The sequence below is a fragment of the Lampris incognitus genome, chromosome 6 (assembly GCF_029633865.1).
Source record: "Lampris incognitus isolate fLamInc1 chromosome 6, fLamInc1.hap2, whole genome shotgun sequence".
In the NCBI taxonomy this organism is placed as follows: Eukaryota; Metazoa; Chordata; class Actinopteri; order Lampriformes; family Lampridae; genus Lampris; species Lampris incognitus.
In genome coordinates, this window is record NC_079216.1 from 15,254,462 (window position 1) to 15,270,503 (window position 16,042).

A 16,042-nucleotide genomic window follows, 5' to 3' on the forward strand; every position below is an offset into this window, starting at 1 on the left:
AGGCAACAGTAACTCAAATAACCACTCATTACAACCAAGGTATGCAGAAGAGCATCTCTGAACGCACAACACGTCGAACCTTGAGGCAGATGGGCTACAGCAGCAGAAGACCACACCGGGTGCCACTCCTGTCAGCTAAGAACAGGAAACTGAGGCTACAATTCGCACAGGTTCACCAAAATTGGACAATAGAAGATTGGAAAAACGTTGCCTGGTCTGATGAGTCTCGATTTCTGCTGCGACATTCGGATGGTAGGGTCAGAATTTGGCGTCAACAACATGAAAGCATGGATCCATCCTGCCTTGTATCAACGGTTCAGGCTGGTGGTGGTGGTGTAATGGTGTGGCGGATATTTTCTTGGCACACTTTGGGCCCCTTAGTACCAATTGCGCATCGTGTCAACGCCACAGCCTACCTGAGTATTGTTGCTGACCATGTCCATCCCTTTATGACCACAGTGTTCCCATCTTCTGATGGCTACTTCCAGCAGGATAACGCGCCATGTCATAAAGCTCGAATCATCTCAGACTGGTTTCTTGAACATGACAATGAGTTCACTGTACTCAAATGGCCTCCACAGTCACCAGATCTCAATCCAATAGAGCACCTTTGGGATGTGGTGGACCGGGAGATTCGCATCATGGATGTGCAGCCGACAAATCTGCAGCAACTGCGTGATGCTATCATGTCAATATGGACCAAACTCTCTGAGGAATGTTTCCAGTACCTTGTTGAATCTATGCCACGAAGGATTAAGGCAGTTCTGAAGGCAAAAGGGGGTCCAACCCGGTACTAGCAAGGTGTACCTAATAAAGTGGCCAGTGAGTGTATATCAAAAATTTTGAATTTTGGCACCACTGGTCGACCCTGCACTCATTTGGAAGAAGAGTGTACATACACTGATGAGCCAAAACATTATGACCACCTGTGTAATATGCTATTGGTCCTCCGTGTGCTGTCAAAACAGCGCTGACCTGCCGAGGCATGGACTCTACCAGACCCCTGAAGGTGTCCTGTGTTATCTGGCACCAAGACATTAACAGCAGATCCTTTAAGTCCTGTACGTTGCGAGGTGGAGCCGCTGTGGATTTGACTTGTCAGTCCAGCACATCCCACAGATGCTCAATCGGATTGAGATCTGGGGAATTTGGAGGCTAAGGCAACACCTTGAACACTTCATCATGTTCCTCAAACCATTCCTAAACAATGTGTGCAGTGTGGTAGGGTGCATTATCCTGCTGAAAGAGATCACTGCCATCAGGGAATACCATTGCAAAGAAGGGGTGTACCTGGTCTGCAATGATGTATATGGTAGGTGGCACATGTCAAATTGACGTCCACATGAATGGCAGGACCCAAGGTTTCCCAGCAGAACATTGTCCAATTCCAGCGGCATGTCATCGTCCCACAGTGAATCCTGGTGCCATCACCTCCCCAGGTAAACAGCACACATGTGCCAACAATGTGATCTAAAAGAAAATGGGACTCATCAGACCAGACGACCTTCTTCCACTGCTCCAAGGTCGGGTTCCAATGCTCGCATGTCCATTATAGGCACTTTCGATGGGTGGACAGGGGTCATCATGGGCACTCTGACCGGTCTGTGGCTATGCAGCCCCATACACAGCAGGGTGCTATGCACTGTGTCTTGTGACACATTCCCTCCCATAACCATCATTAAAATGTTCTGTGAATTGTGCCTCAGTAGACCTTCTGGCGGTTCAGACCAGATGGGATAGCCGTCTTTGCACATTGATGAGCCTTGGGTGCCCAACACCCTGTTGCAGGTTTATGGGGTTTGTGGTTTGTCCCTCCTCGTCCCACTGCCGGTAGGTACTCACCCCTGCTGACTGGGAGCACCCCACAAGCCTTGCTGTTTCAGAGATGCTCTGACCCAGTCATTTGGCCATAACAATTTGGCCCTTGTCAAAGTCGCTCAGGTCTTTACTCCTGCCTATTTCTATTGCACCCAACATGCTGACTACCGAGGACTGATTGTTTGCTTACCATGTAATCTACCCAGACCTTGACATGTGCCCTTGTTTGAAGATGATCAACGTTATTTGGTTTACCTGTGAGTGGTCATAATGTTTTGGCTCATCAGTGTATCTGAAATGTCTCAGGGTGACATGCATACCTAGTTAACCTTTGCAAACTGCAGTGCTCTAAAACTCCATTACTTAGAAAAAAATAACTGATCTGCTTAACGATGGGCCTACATGTACACATGAATAGATGGTAAATGGTAACTGGACTGCATTTATTTAGCACTATATATTCATATGCATTGATATAGCACTTTCTAGCTGCTGCAGCCACTCAAATCGCTTTACATATTCTCATGCAATCACATTTTGCATGCTCTCTCACACCCACACATGCATGCGCGCACACACACACACACACACACAAAATATGTTGGATGTGTATAAAATGGTGTAAGAAAATTGGATTAAGATGAATATAATTGAAAAAAGACAGTAAAGCCGATGTGATTTGGACAAGCAGCCTAGTTGTTAGGCTGATCACGTAAGCAGGATTTAAAAAGCTTGCTCTCACAAGGAATCAATATACACTGCTCAAAAAAATAAAGGGAACACCTATAAACACAATATAGACCTCGATGAATGAAATATTTCAGCTGAAAATCTTTATTTATTAGACAGAGGAATGTGTTTAGAGCAAAATAACCTAAGAATGATCAATGGAAATCAAAATCATTTGCCCATTAAGGTCTGGATTCAGAATCATACTCAAAATCAAAGTGGAAAATGAGAACATAGGCTGATCCAACTTCTGTGGAAATTCTTCAAGACGATTCAAAATGAGGCTCAGTAGTGTGTGTGGCCTCCACGTGCCTGTATGCACTCCCTACAACGTCTGGGCATGCTCCTGATGAGACGACGGATGGTCACCTGAGGGATCTCCTCCCAGACCTGGATCAGGGCATCGGTCAACTCCTGGACAGTCTGTGGTGCGACATCGTGTTGGCGGATGGTACGAGACATGATGTCCCAGAGGTGCTCGATTGGATTCAGGTCTGGGGAACGTGCAGGCCAGTCCATAGCATCAATGCCCTCGACATACAGGAACTGCTGACACACTCTGGCCACATGAGGACGAGCATTGTCATGCATGAGCAGGAACCCAGGGCCCACTGCACCAGCATATGGTCTGACAATGGGTCTGAGGATCTCATCCCGGTACCTAATGGCAGTCATGGTACCTCTGGCTAGCACGTAGAGGTCTGTGCGGCCCTCCAAGGATATGCCTCCCCAGACCATCACTGACCCACCGCCAAACCGGTCATGCTGGAGGATGTTGCAGGCAGCAGAACGTTCTCCACAGCGTCTCCAGACTCTCTCACGTCTGTCACATGTGTTCAGTGTGAACCTGCTCTCATCTGTGAAGAGCACAGGGCGCCAATGGCGAATCTGCCAACCAAGATGTTCTCTGGCAAAGGTCAATCGGGCTGCACGGTGTTGGGCTGTGAGCACAGGCCCCAATTGTGGACGTCGGGCCCTCATACCATCCTCATGCATTCTGTTTCTCACTGTTTGAGCAGAAACCTGCACATTAGTGGCCTGTTGAAGGTCGTTTTGTAGGGCTCCGGCAGTGCTCCTCCTGTTCCTCCTTGCACAAAGGACCAGATAGCGGTCCTGCTGCGGGGTTGTTGTCCTCCTGCGGCCCCCTCCACGTCTCCTGGTGTACTGGCCTGTCTCCTGGTACCTCCTCCATGCTCTGGACACTGTGCTGGGAGACACATGAAATCTTCTTGCCACAGCATGCATTGATGTGCCATCCTGGATGAGCTGCACTACCTGAGCAACTTCTGTAGTTTGCAGATACCGCCTCATGCCACCTCTAGTGGTGAGGGCACTAGCAAAATGAAAAACTAACCAAAGATCGGCCAGAAAAGATGAGGACAGGCAAATGGTCTGTGGCCACCACCTGCAAATCCATTCCTTTTATAGGGGTTGTCTTGCAAATTGTCTAATTTCCACCAGGTGGAAATTAGACAATTTACCAACAGGTGAAATTGATTCACAAATCAGTGTTGCTTCCTAACTGGACAGGTTGATATCTCAAAAGTGTGATTGACTTGGAGCTACATTGCATTGCTTATGTGTTCCCTTTATTTTTTTGAGCAGTGTATTATGTGGCCACTTCAATCTCTTTGTTTCTTTTATGATATATTTTGCAAACCTCAGGCAGACTGGTTTTGATTAACCTTGCACCATGGTACGCATAATGGATTTAATGGTACTTAGATTGAGAACTGTCAGTGTAAAGAGGGCCGTTTCTAAAATTTGTGGAATTGTCTGTACTGAATGGCTTCTCTGAATGATTTATCTGTCCTCTCCCTCTCTGTCCTCATGATTCTATCTTTATCTCATACCTATCAGTATCTCTCTCGCTTGCTTTCTCTCTCTCTCTCTTGCTTCCTGTCTCTCTTGCTCATATTAAGTGAATTGAAGATTCTAAATTGCACTTAGGTTTGATTGGTGTGAGTGATTGTGTGTTTCTGTCCTGAGTTTCACCCTGCCTTGCGTTCAGTGCCTGCTGGGATAGGCTCCAGCAGATCCTGAACTGGTCTAAATGGGTAAAGACAATGACTGAATGATGTATATCGTTTGTCTTGCACTGGGTAAGATGTTCTGTGTAGCATCGTTCATCACTAAACAAATGTCGTGCCTGTTACCTGTACCCTATGGCCTAAAGCGGTGCTCATACTGCCCTTCTAGGCTGCATTTCCTTGCTGGGCATGGAGGGAGGGGGAATTGCCGAGTCCCAAATCTCGGCCTCGTCGGTCCACTACGGGCTGCTGAGACTGCAGCGCTGGGGCCCTGAGCTGGCCCGCCTCAACAACAAGGGCCTGGTCAATGCCTGGACCGCTGCTGCGCACGACAGGAACCCGTGGATTGAGGTGAGAGATAGACGTAATGCAAAGCTACATCTGCAAAGCTGGCTTGATTAATAAACATGTTTCTACATAGATAAATAAAGATAAATAGATTAAAACGAATAAGTGAATGACAAAAAGACAGGAGGCGGAGCTGGAGGTGGCAGAGTTGAAGATGCTAAGATTTTCATTAGGAGTGATGAAGAAGAACAGGATTAGGAACAAGTATATTAGAGGTACAGCTCAGGTTGGATGGTTTGGAGACAAAGCAAGAGAGGCAAGATTGAGATGGTTTGGACATGTGTGGAGGAGAGATGCTGGGTATATTGGGAGAAGGATGCTGAATATGGAGCTGCCAGGGAAGAGGAAAAGAGGAAGGCCAAAGAGGAGGTTTATGGATGTGGTGAGAGAGGACATGCAGGTGGCTGGTGTGACAGAGGAAGATGCAGAGGACAGAAAGAAATGGAAACAGATGATCCGCTGTGGCGACCCCTAACGGGAGCAGCCAAAAGTAGTAGTAGAAGTAGATTAACATTAAGAAGAGATGAATGGATAGATGGAGAGGCAGAGAGCAAGTGATAAGTACAATTGAGACATTTAGTTGTAAGAGGAAGCATGTGAAGCCTTCAGTGATTCAGTGTTTGTCAGGTTCTGGGCCTAAATGTTTATTCTGCTGATGTGACAAGGCTCGAAATGCACTTCCTGCTATTGTTGTTTGCAACAAAGTGTGGTTCTTTGAAGAAAAAGTTTAATTTAAAGGGAGGTTGTTGACTATAGATGTTACAGACTATTTAGATGAGCTTTGGTGAAACATCTGACCTATAGATTTGGTGTCTTGAGTTAAACTGATAACCAGGGATATGTCGATCCTCTGTGAATAGTACACGTGGCCATTGTAACTCTAATAAATAGTCATGGCAATTTTCATATGAAACCGGTGTTCGATCACCAGTTTCAGTCGTTAAGCAACTGTGCTGTTTATAAGGTTGGGGATACCTGCAGTGAGCTGAGACTGACCAAGTCACTTGGATGAGTGATGAATCTTTTTTCCCATTAAACCTTATGTCCAGATGAACTGATTCAACTTTTCTGGGATTTCTACAGCGAGGTTATTGTGCGTGCATCAAGACAGGGATATGTTTAGTGCATGGTCATTATTGTAGGGACATATGGCTGTGTATTTAGTCTGCTTGCTGCTACGATACGTTGAAAACTGTTGTCGTGTTTGCAATGAACAAATTTCCTTTTTCCCCTCATGTTGAAATAAAAATTCTACAAGGGAGATCAAAGTTTTGTCTGAGGAAGTGATTCATTTTAGGTATTTGAATCTTTGTGTTTATAATGTGGGACTCTCTCACCATAATTCCAGCTAAACATGCAGAGGAAGATGCGTTTCACGGGCATCGTCACACAAGGTGCCAGCCGCATGGGAAGTGCCGAGTACATCAAGGCCTACAAGGTGGCTTCCAGCTTGGATGGCAGAACCTACACCATGTACAGAGCAGACGGACAGAGGAAGGAACAAGTGAGAGCACAGCACAGTGCACAACACAACATATAGCACAATGCAGCCCAGCACAAGACTACACAATTTAGCCAAACAAAGATCATAACAAAGGTTGGGTCATTTACTGGCCGAATCAGTCAGCCTGCTTTGCCAACATGACTTTGCACAATTTAGCATAATACAACACAACATAAATCAGCATAACAAAACGGAATATATTTCACCACAAAACTATGCAACTTAGCCAAATACAACACACTACCCAGCTCGGCACAAAACTCACAAGCTTAGCCAAACACAGCGCTATGCAAGCAGAACGAAGCCAATGGGAGCCGGTCTGTGTTTGCACTCCCCCTGGGTACCCTAGTCAGTCTGCTTTGAACTATTGAAAAAACAAAAGTACATGACGAAGGGAAAGAGGAACTGGCGACACAGTGTATGTTAGCCATGATGAGGGCAGGATGGGTGCAACAAATTCCACAACTGACCACAAGCAGAAGACATAGAGCACACAGTCAGAGATGAACCACCAGAGGGAGCAGCAAGCATACTCTCATACTTGGACTCAGAATTTGTCTGTCATTACTACATTGACATGAAGAGAAATGTCATTCCAATGTTCATGTTTTCTTGTCAGATGGTAAAAGCAGATATTGTTATGTACTTTTGTCCATAAGCGTTCACAAAAAACACCCAAGTTCATCTTAGATTAGGGGTGCCTGGCAGCCCTCTTTATCTGGCCCACCAATAAACGTAAAAATGAAAACATTCTAAAATATACCAGCTATATGTAATTATGTGGCGGCACGGTGGCCCAGTGGTTAGCACTGTTGCCTCATAGCAAGAAGCTCCTGGGTTCGAACCCCAGGCTGTCCCAGGTCCTTTCTGTGTGGAGTTTGCATGTTCTCCTTGTGTCTGCATGGGTTTCCTCCCACCATCAAAAAGACATGCATGTTAGGGTTAATACTCCTGCCTTTGCCCCTGAGCAAGGCAATGGAAAGAAGAATTGGGAGTTGGTTCCCGGGTGTTGCAGCTGCCCACTGCTCCTAGCATACAATAGGATGGGTTAAATGCAGAGAACAAATTCATTGTGAGAATACAATGTCAAATAAAGTGGCTTTCTTTCTGCTTCTAAATTAGATACATTAATCACATGTAATGCACTGCCACCTGGTGGTTTCCAATATTGTAATCGTCATTACATGGCCTGGCACTTTCACATATCTTGTGTTTCTGGGAATTCGTTGCAGTAGCAAAAGAATAAAGTTTACAAGTCAAGTCAATTTTATTTGTATAGCCTATTATCACAAATTACAGGTTTGTCTCAGTGGGCTTTACACCAACACAACATCCTGTCCTTAGACCCTCACATCAGATAAGGAACAACTCCTTAAAAAGAACCCTTAACAGTGAGGGAGAAATAGGAAGAAACCCGAGAGAGAGCAACAGAGGCGGGATCTCTGCCCCGAGATGGATAGACGAGCAATGCATGTTGTGTGTACACAATTTACAGAATACAACATTGAAAGAGGATAACAGAATTATTATCATTTTTTTATTTTTATTTTTTCCCCCCTTTTTCTGCCCAATTACCCCACTCTTCCGAGCCGTCCCGGGCACTGCTCCACCCCCTCTGCCAATCTGGAGCGGGCTGCAGACTACCACGTCTCCTCTGATACATGTGGAGTCACCAGCCGCTTATTTTCACCTGACAGCGAGGTGTTTTGCCAGGGTGACGTAGCACGTGAGAGGATCATGCTATTCTCCCCCAGTTCCCCCTCCCCCCTGAACAGGTGCCCCGACCGACCAGAGGAGGCGCTAGTCCAGCAACCAGAACACATACCCACATCTGGCTTCCCACCTGCAGACATGGCCAATTGTGTATGTAGGGACGCCCGACCAAGCCGGAGGTAACGAGGGGATTCAATCCGGCGCTCTCTGTGCTGGTAGACCGCCACGCTACCTGGACGCTGATAACAGAATTATAATGGAATTATAAGATATATGAAGAATATGACGAGGAGGATGCCAAGCAGTGTCCAGATGCCACCAGAACAGCCTAGGACCTGAGCCACATGACCACCATCACCATGGAGACCTGACAGGAGGACAGACTACACATGCACACAGGGAGACTCACCTCACACCATTCACACACACGGGAGAAGAGACAAAAAAAGACATTAGTCACGCATCCTAGTGAGAGAAGGATACAACATTGAAATAGAATAGCAAAATTATATGGATTATGTTTTTAAAATGTGATGAGGGGCAGGCCAAACAGTGTAAAAGCAGCAACCAGTCACCATGGAGACCTGGGAGGAGGACAGACTGTACAGGCATACAAGGGAGACTCACATCACACCATTCACATACACAGAAGAAAAGAAAGGAGAAGACATCATTCAGAAAGAGAAAAGACATGTGAGAGAAGAGAACAGTTTGCAATAATCAATAATCTGTACGCTATAATCTCATCAGCAGAACAGTGCTTGGTAAATTCATCGAGACAGAAACCGACCCTCAACCTAAAGGCAGCTAATTGTAGGCTAAGGCAAAAAGATGAGTTTTAAGTTTGGATTTAAAGGACTCAACAGACTCTGATTGTCTAACGGCAACAGGCAGGTTATTCCACAACCATGGAGCCCAATAGGAAAAGGTCCTGCCACCAGCTGACTTCTTTTCTTTTTTTTTTTTAAATGTATTTCTGATTTTTCCTTTTTCTCTCCCAATTTAGTGGCCAATTGATCCCTATTTTAGTTGAAACTCCCACCCTGGTACTGCATGCGTTCGTCAACTGCATCTCTCCGGCCGGCAGTCTCGAAGGAGACGCCTCGCCACTTTTGTGACAAGGCGAATCCATGCCGGCCCACTGCTTTTTCCGACACACGCGGAGATGCGTTCATGTGACGAACACAAGCCGACTCCGCCCCCCCTCCCGAAGACAGTGTTGCCAATAATTGCTGCTTCATCGAGCCCGGCCATAGTCAGATCTGACGAGACTGAGGCGTGAACCCCGGTCCCCAGTGGGCAACTGCATCGACACAAAGCCGATGCTTAGACCGCTACACCACCGCAGACCCAGCTGACTTCTTTTTAACTTTGGGTGCACACAGGAGCGCTGTACTTTGAGAGTGAAAAGCTCGAGATGGAATGTACAGTTTAAGGAGATCAGACGGGTAAGATGGGGCAAGGCCATTTAGGATTTTATAAGTCAGCAGAAGCAACTTGAAGTCTTATCCAACATGGATAGGAAGCCGATGAAGGAAGGCAAGAGTTGGTGTAATATAGTCACATTTCCTAGTTTTAGTTAGGATTCTAGCTGCAGCATTCTGAACCATCTGAAGACTTTTAGTACTAGCATGTGGCAGACCTGAAAACAGAACATTACAGTAATCAAGTCTGGATGAAACAAATGCATGTATTGGAGTCTCTGCGTCAGCCATGGACAGGAAAGACCGAATTTGAGCTGTTACGTAAGTGAAAAGAGGAAGTCTTGGTGATTTCTTTAATGTGCTTATCAAAGGAAAGGCTGGGATCAAACGTAACACCAAGATTTTCGGCTGCCACACTTTTTTGAAATCACAGAGTTGTTGACTTATTGTTACTTGATCAAATTGGTGTGTCTAGCAGGGCCATAAAAACCTTACAAATCAAGAGACCCAAAACTTGGCCACAAGGTGAGAACAGAATGCAACAGATTAAAGTCTTGAAAACGCAGCTGGTGAGTCAACAAAGTGTGTTTCAGAAGAGACCAAAGAAGTCAGAGGAAGCTACCATTGCCTTGTCATGAAAGGCAGTGGTATTCTTATCCTAATGTCAGTGCACCATTTGATACACCACCAGCATATCTTTGTGTGAGTGTGTGCTCGGATGAGGTCACAAGCGCAGGCAATACAGGGCAGCTCTCAATATTTATTCATGGTCTCACTGAAACATTTCTCGTCTATCAAGACGTTGCATGGTGTAAGAATTGGATTGGAAATGTTCAGTGCGCACAAAACTAAAGTCGAAGACCTAAATTCAGCATAGAATAAGTTAGTGGCCAAGACACTGATGATGCTCCCGCCAAGATCGGTGTGCTGGTATTGTACATTGTACATAACTGATGTCAGTGAACTTAAGAATCAGGGCGTCTACATTCCAGTTCATGAGAGTGGAGTCTTTCTAAGATGCTACTACTACTACTATTACTACTACTAGTACCATCACTACTACTATTACCACTGCTTCAGCTGCTATCACTTCTACTGCTGTTATTACTTCTAAAGAATATTGACAGTAATGACAACAATGATAATAGTTATGATAATGGCTCACCTCACGAATCATCTCTGCCTTTGCAGGTGTTTGTGGGGAACATGGACAACGACAGCACCAAGACCAACCTGTTTGACCCACCCATCATCGCCCAGTATGTCCGCATCATCCCCATGGTGTGTCGGAAGGCCTGCACCCTGCGCATGGAGCTGGTGGGCTGTGAGCTCAACGGTAAAAACACATGCACACACGCATGCATCCATACACACACACAAGGTTTGTTTCAAGTTTGTTGACTGTTAGCGGCATCTGAATTGATATAGTAATAATTCACACCACTGTTAGCTGAGAAGTGAAGTTTTCACCAACCAGTCACAGCCAGACTTGTAGATTTAAAATTTTCAAAAACTAATACAGTTGCTTGGAGGTTAGATCAACCACCGTCAGCTAATTTTCTACTTGAAGTATGTTTTCTCAAGTTGCCCTTCAGTCTGTTCCACAAAAGTGAATGTAAGCTTATGCTTATATTCAACGTTATAGGATAGAGCCCGTCACGTCTAACGTTATCCTAGCTGAAAGAAGCTGCTCCAACTCACGGATACGTCTCTCTAGCAGAGACAACCTGTCTGTAACTACGAGGCAGTCACCACACACCATCGTTTCAACGAGGCTGCTTTGACTGCAAATGCAATAGAGCTAACTGCTAAGCTAGGCTAAGCTCAAAGCGAGTACCAAACTAGGAATGAGAGGCTGCCTACTAAACACAAGAGTCGTATGAGAAAGAAAACTATAGAGAATTTAGCGATAAGTGAACTAAACACAGAAAATAATGAAATCAGTAGAACAAATGAAGAGGTTAGAGCAGAATACAGAGGAGAAGAGAGAGTAGAATAAACTGCAGTTGTCGATCTCACGAAGCCGAAAGGTGCTCCTTCACTCCCCCAAAGTAAGCCTGTTCCAAAATAATCCCTCCAACTCTTCCATCAAGACCACATGGATGTGTTTAGCTATGGAAAAATTGGCAAGGATACATATAATGCAAATGAATCACATTATATTTTGGATGTACAGAAAGTGCTAATCGTATCCATCCTCTTGGTCCAGCAGGCCAAGATAATATTTGGTTCTTTCAAGCCTGCTCCACTGTAACGAATACTTCTTCATCTTGTTATTTCTTTTATCATAGGCCAGTGTGGGTTTCTATGCCAGCTCACTGGCCTCATTACACTGGCTGATGTTCTTTTCTCTTCATGTCTTGTCGAACAGCCATTAGATTGTCTGTCAGTTCTCTTCCCTTTAGGCATGCGTTCCAGTTCGTGCATGATTGCAAATACGTGTTGTGTTTGTAGCTGATTTTGTTTTTTTGGACCACAGTCATCTGTCACTCTGTGTTGAAATCACCGCTTTCCCATATTGTGTTAGTCAGGAGTTTCTTCATTTTGAAAGAAACTCGGTTCATCGCAAAGCTCGACTTCCTGAAAGGGTTCCCTGAAAGTTTTAATTAAAATTGCCATTTATCCATTTTGGGAACCAGTTGTCTATCTGAAGGTTATTATACCATATTTCTTAAAATCCAGAAGTTACAGTATTGTTTTTATATTATGAACCTACATAGGTTGCCAGATTCTTTTAAGTTACTGCTACTATATTTGGCTTTATAATTATATTTATTTTGATGTTAGTCTTTTTCTTAGGTAAGTGTAGTTACCAGCTTAATTTCAACTATATTGGTACTAAGTTGCGATAGATTCAGTTGACTGTAAAAAATTATACATAAGCTGACGAATGCCACTTCGGAGCGCTTAACTTTGCTGGGCTGCTACTCTGAGTTGACCTTTGAACTTGTGTTCATGTGATCTGCATGCTCTCACTTCACTGCTTGGTTGTTTAATTGCAAGTGCTTGCTGCTCATAAACCTTCAGGCTCACTAAAACCATTTGGAAACTGATGAGCTTTACAGTGAGCTCCAGGAGTATTTGGGCATATTGTTTGATATCTTTTCTCCACACACTTTAATTCTTGGGGTGTGATGTAATAGTGACCCAGAGGTTAAACTGCAGGTTTTTGGAGGCTCACTGTACAGCACCATCATTTGGTTTTGACAAAGATTTCTTGATTCTGCTTGGGCTTGCAAAACTCTGTACATTAAGTATGGCTGCCTTGGGGCCCCACAATTATCTGTATGGCATCATTTCTCCCTTTGCGTCCACCGCTGTGGTCTACTACGTCATCCTGTCTGGCTGTCTGTGTGCTGGCTGGCCTTGACTGCTTCCTATTTGTCCCTCGTCTATCATACGTTCTCCCCCCCCTCCTTTCTTGTCTGTTTCTCTTTCTTTTCCTCTGTCCCTCTGCGTGATCTCACCTCTGCAGTCCATTCAAACTTGGCAGGTTGTTCAGAGCCACTGGGCATGAAGTCGCGGCTGGTGTCAGACCGCCAGATCACAGCCTCCAGCACCTTCCGCACATGGGGCATCGAGGCCTTCACCTGGCACCCGCACTATGCCCGACTGGACAAGCAGGGCAAGACCAACGCCTGGACCGCCGCAACCAACAATCGCTCTGAATGGCTTCAGGTAGGGGGAAGGGCTGTGCCAGTAATACTGTCTCACAGTAGTTCCGCAAGTATACATTTTTCAAGTCAAGTTTTACACTCGCCAAGGAAGTTTGCACAAGGAAGTTTGACTTGAATACTCACATTGAAAGCACAAGGGACATTAACCCATATCCTCAGAGTAGGAAGACCAAGACCTCGTTTACAACTCGTATTATCACGCAGCATGTATCTTGATAAATTATCTAGATAAGGAAATTGCATATTGTAACGTGCATGGATAAGTAGACACGCTGGCCGCTGGCTGGCGGGTCTGACCCTTTAGTCGAGCGGTTAGCGATGTCTCCTGTGGTGCGGGCGATACGGGTTCGCTTCCTGGCCGCGGCAGTTCCTGTGGTTGCGTTGTCCCCCGAATTCGCTACATTGGTGTCAGAAGTGGGATGGGGCGACCGTAAGGCCATTGGAAGCGTATGCACCCTGAGGCGTGAAAGAGCTGATATGCTTAAGCGCAGGGACGCGCTTCCCGAAGGAGGGGGTAGTGTGAAGTGCATGGATAAGTAGACATGCTGGCCGCTGGCTGGCGGGTCTGACCCTTTAGTCGAGCGGTTAGCGATTTCTCCTGCGGTGCGGGTGATACGGGTTCACTTCCCGGCCGCGGCAGTTCCGTGGTTGCGTTGTCCCCCGAATTCGCTACAATATTAATGCAAGGTGCAAATGAATGCTGTTCACGTTGCAACCAGAATGTGATGGGGTCTGCCAGACCACCTTCTGAGGTAGTCTGTGATTGGATCGACAAGGGAGTAGAAACGCCGCCCCCGCCCCCCACTGTTTTCTGCAAGTAGAGACCCTTTGACATTTTCTCATCCACCCCCACTTCACTTCAACAGGGCCTTGCCCTTCGTCCAGACTTTACTTTTCTCCAAAATGGTGGAATTAACTCTTGTCTTCCAACAGCGCTACAGACTCTTGCTTCATTCAAGAAGGGCCAAGATACCTTCATTTTGCAGGTCTACCTTTAATCAATAGTTGGTTTCTCGCCATAAATGTGATTATAGATTTGTGGCATTGTCCAATTACTTTGGAATACCCTATTACTTGCGTCACAACTGATGATCTTCTCATTGCTCTCTTACAGTAATTTCAGTTGAAAATAAATGCACCCATGACTATGATTGTTATTCAATACTTTAAGATGTCTGTAGGCTGACACAGATATAGCTGTCAGTTGCTGATTCTCTTTGTAAGTTGTTTTGGATGAAAGCATCTGCTAAGTGAGAAAGTGTATATGTAATGTAAATGTGTTTATCATTTTGAGATTTAGATTTGAAGATCTGGCGCAATCACATATGTCGAGGTACCACCAACATGGGCTTGTCATGCTGTCACTTATAAGCAGCTTGTTCATAACATGAACTTTCCTTCATGTCCTCAGGTGGACCTTGAGTCTCCCAAGAGGATCACGGGAGTCATCACACAGGGGGCCAAGGACTTTGGCTCTGTCCACTTTGTAACTGCCTTCAAAGTGGCCCACAGTAATGATGGACAGTCCTGGACCATAGTCAAAGAGGAGGACAACAAGACAGACAAGGTAAGTTTAGCTGAATACCTTCCGGTGTTCTCTTGGATGCTGGCGCAAAGTAATTGGTTGAAGTTTGTCCAGGAGGGGTTCTGTGTCTTGAAACCCTGATTAATAAATTGTGCAATTAAGTTGCAAATAATCCCTTTACTTTTGAGGTCCTTCATATTTTTGAGCTTCAAAGGATGGGCACAAATGAAGGAAAAGCAGAGATAATTAAGGTTGCAGCTGATGTAGTTCTGTACACACCTGAAACTCATTAGGGTGACATCAGGCTTGATTTGCCTTCATATTGAATCCAGAAGTCATTTTGCCTCGGGTCCTCTACCAGAGGCCTGGGAGTTTGAGGGTTCTGCTCATTATCTTAGCTGTTGCTAGAACTGCACTCTCATGGACAGAGATCTCAGATGTTACTCCTCGAATCTGTTGGAGCCACTCTCCCAACTTGGGGGTCACATCCCCAAGTGCTCCTATCACCACTAGGACCACTTTTGCCTGCACTTTCCACACTCTCTCTAGTTCCTCTTTCAGCCCGTGGTACTTCTCCAGCTTCTCATGTTCTTTTTTCTTGATGTTGTGGTCAGCTGGGATTGCTACATCTACCATTGCCGCAATCTTCCGTTCTTTGTCCATCGCCACAATGTCCAGTTGGTTGGCCAGTACTTGTTTATCTGTCTAGATCTGTAAGTCCCACAGGATCTTAGCCCTGTCATTCTCAACCACACTTTGCAGTGCCTCCCATCTGGACTGGGCACTTCCAGACTGTATTCAGCACAGATGTTCCTGTGCATGATTCCTGCAACTTGGTTGTGTCACTCAGTGTATGCTGTTCCATACATTCATTTATATATGCACTAATTGAGCACTATATTAGGAACACCTGTACATTTACATATTCATGCAATTATCTAATCAGCCAATCGTGTGGCAGCAGTGCAATGCATGAAATCATGCTGATACGGGTCAGGACCTTCTGTTCATGTTCACATCAACCATCAGAATGGGGAAAAAATGTGATTTCAGTGATTTCGACAGTGGCATGACTGTTGGTTCCAGACGGGCTGGCTTTAGTATTTCTGTAACTGCTGGTCTCCTGGGATTTTCACACTCAACAGTCTCTAGTTTACTCAGAAAGGTGTGGGGGAAAAAATCCAGTGAGAGGCAGTTTTGCGAACGGAAATGCCTTGTTGATGACAGAGATCAACAGAGAATGGCCAGACTGGTTTGAGCTGATAGAAAGGCTA

General features: G+C 45.4%; 1 protein-coding gene across 1 annotated transcript in view; it reads left to right on the top strand.

Moving 5' to 3' along the window:
* Window positions 1–16,042, top strand: part of mfge8b (milk fat globule EGF and factor V/VIII domain containing b) — a 56,633-nt gene that overhangs the window by 35,004 nt on the left and 5,587 nt on the right. The window contains exons 6-10 of the mRNA XM_056281363.1: window positions 4,747–4,928; window positions 6,274–6,429; window positions 10,758–10,902; window positions 13,060–13,244; window positions 14,655–14,810. Of these exons, the coding sequence (XP_056137338.1) occupies window positions 4,747–4,928; window positions 6,274–6,429; window positions 10,758–10,902; window positions 13,060–13,244; window positions 14,655–14,810 (824 nt within the window). The remainder of the gene's footprint in view (window positions 1–4,746; window positions 4,929–6,273; window positions 6,430–10,757; window positions 10,903–13,059; window positions 13,245–14,654; window positions 14,811–16,042) is intronic.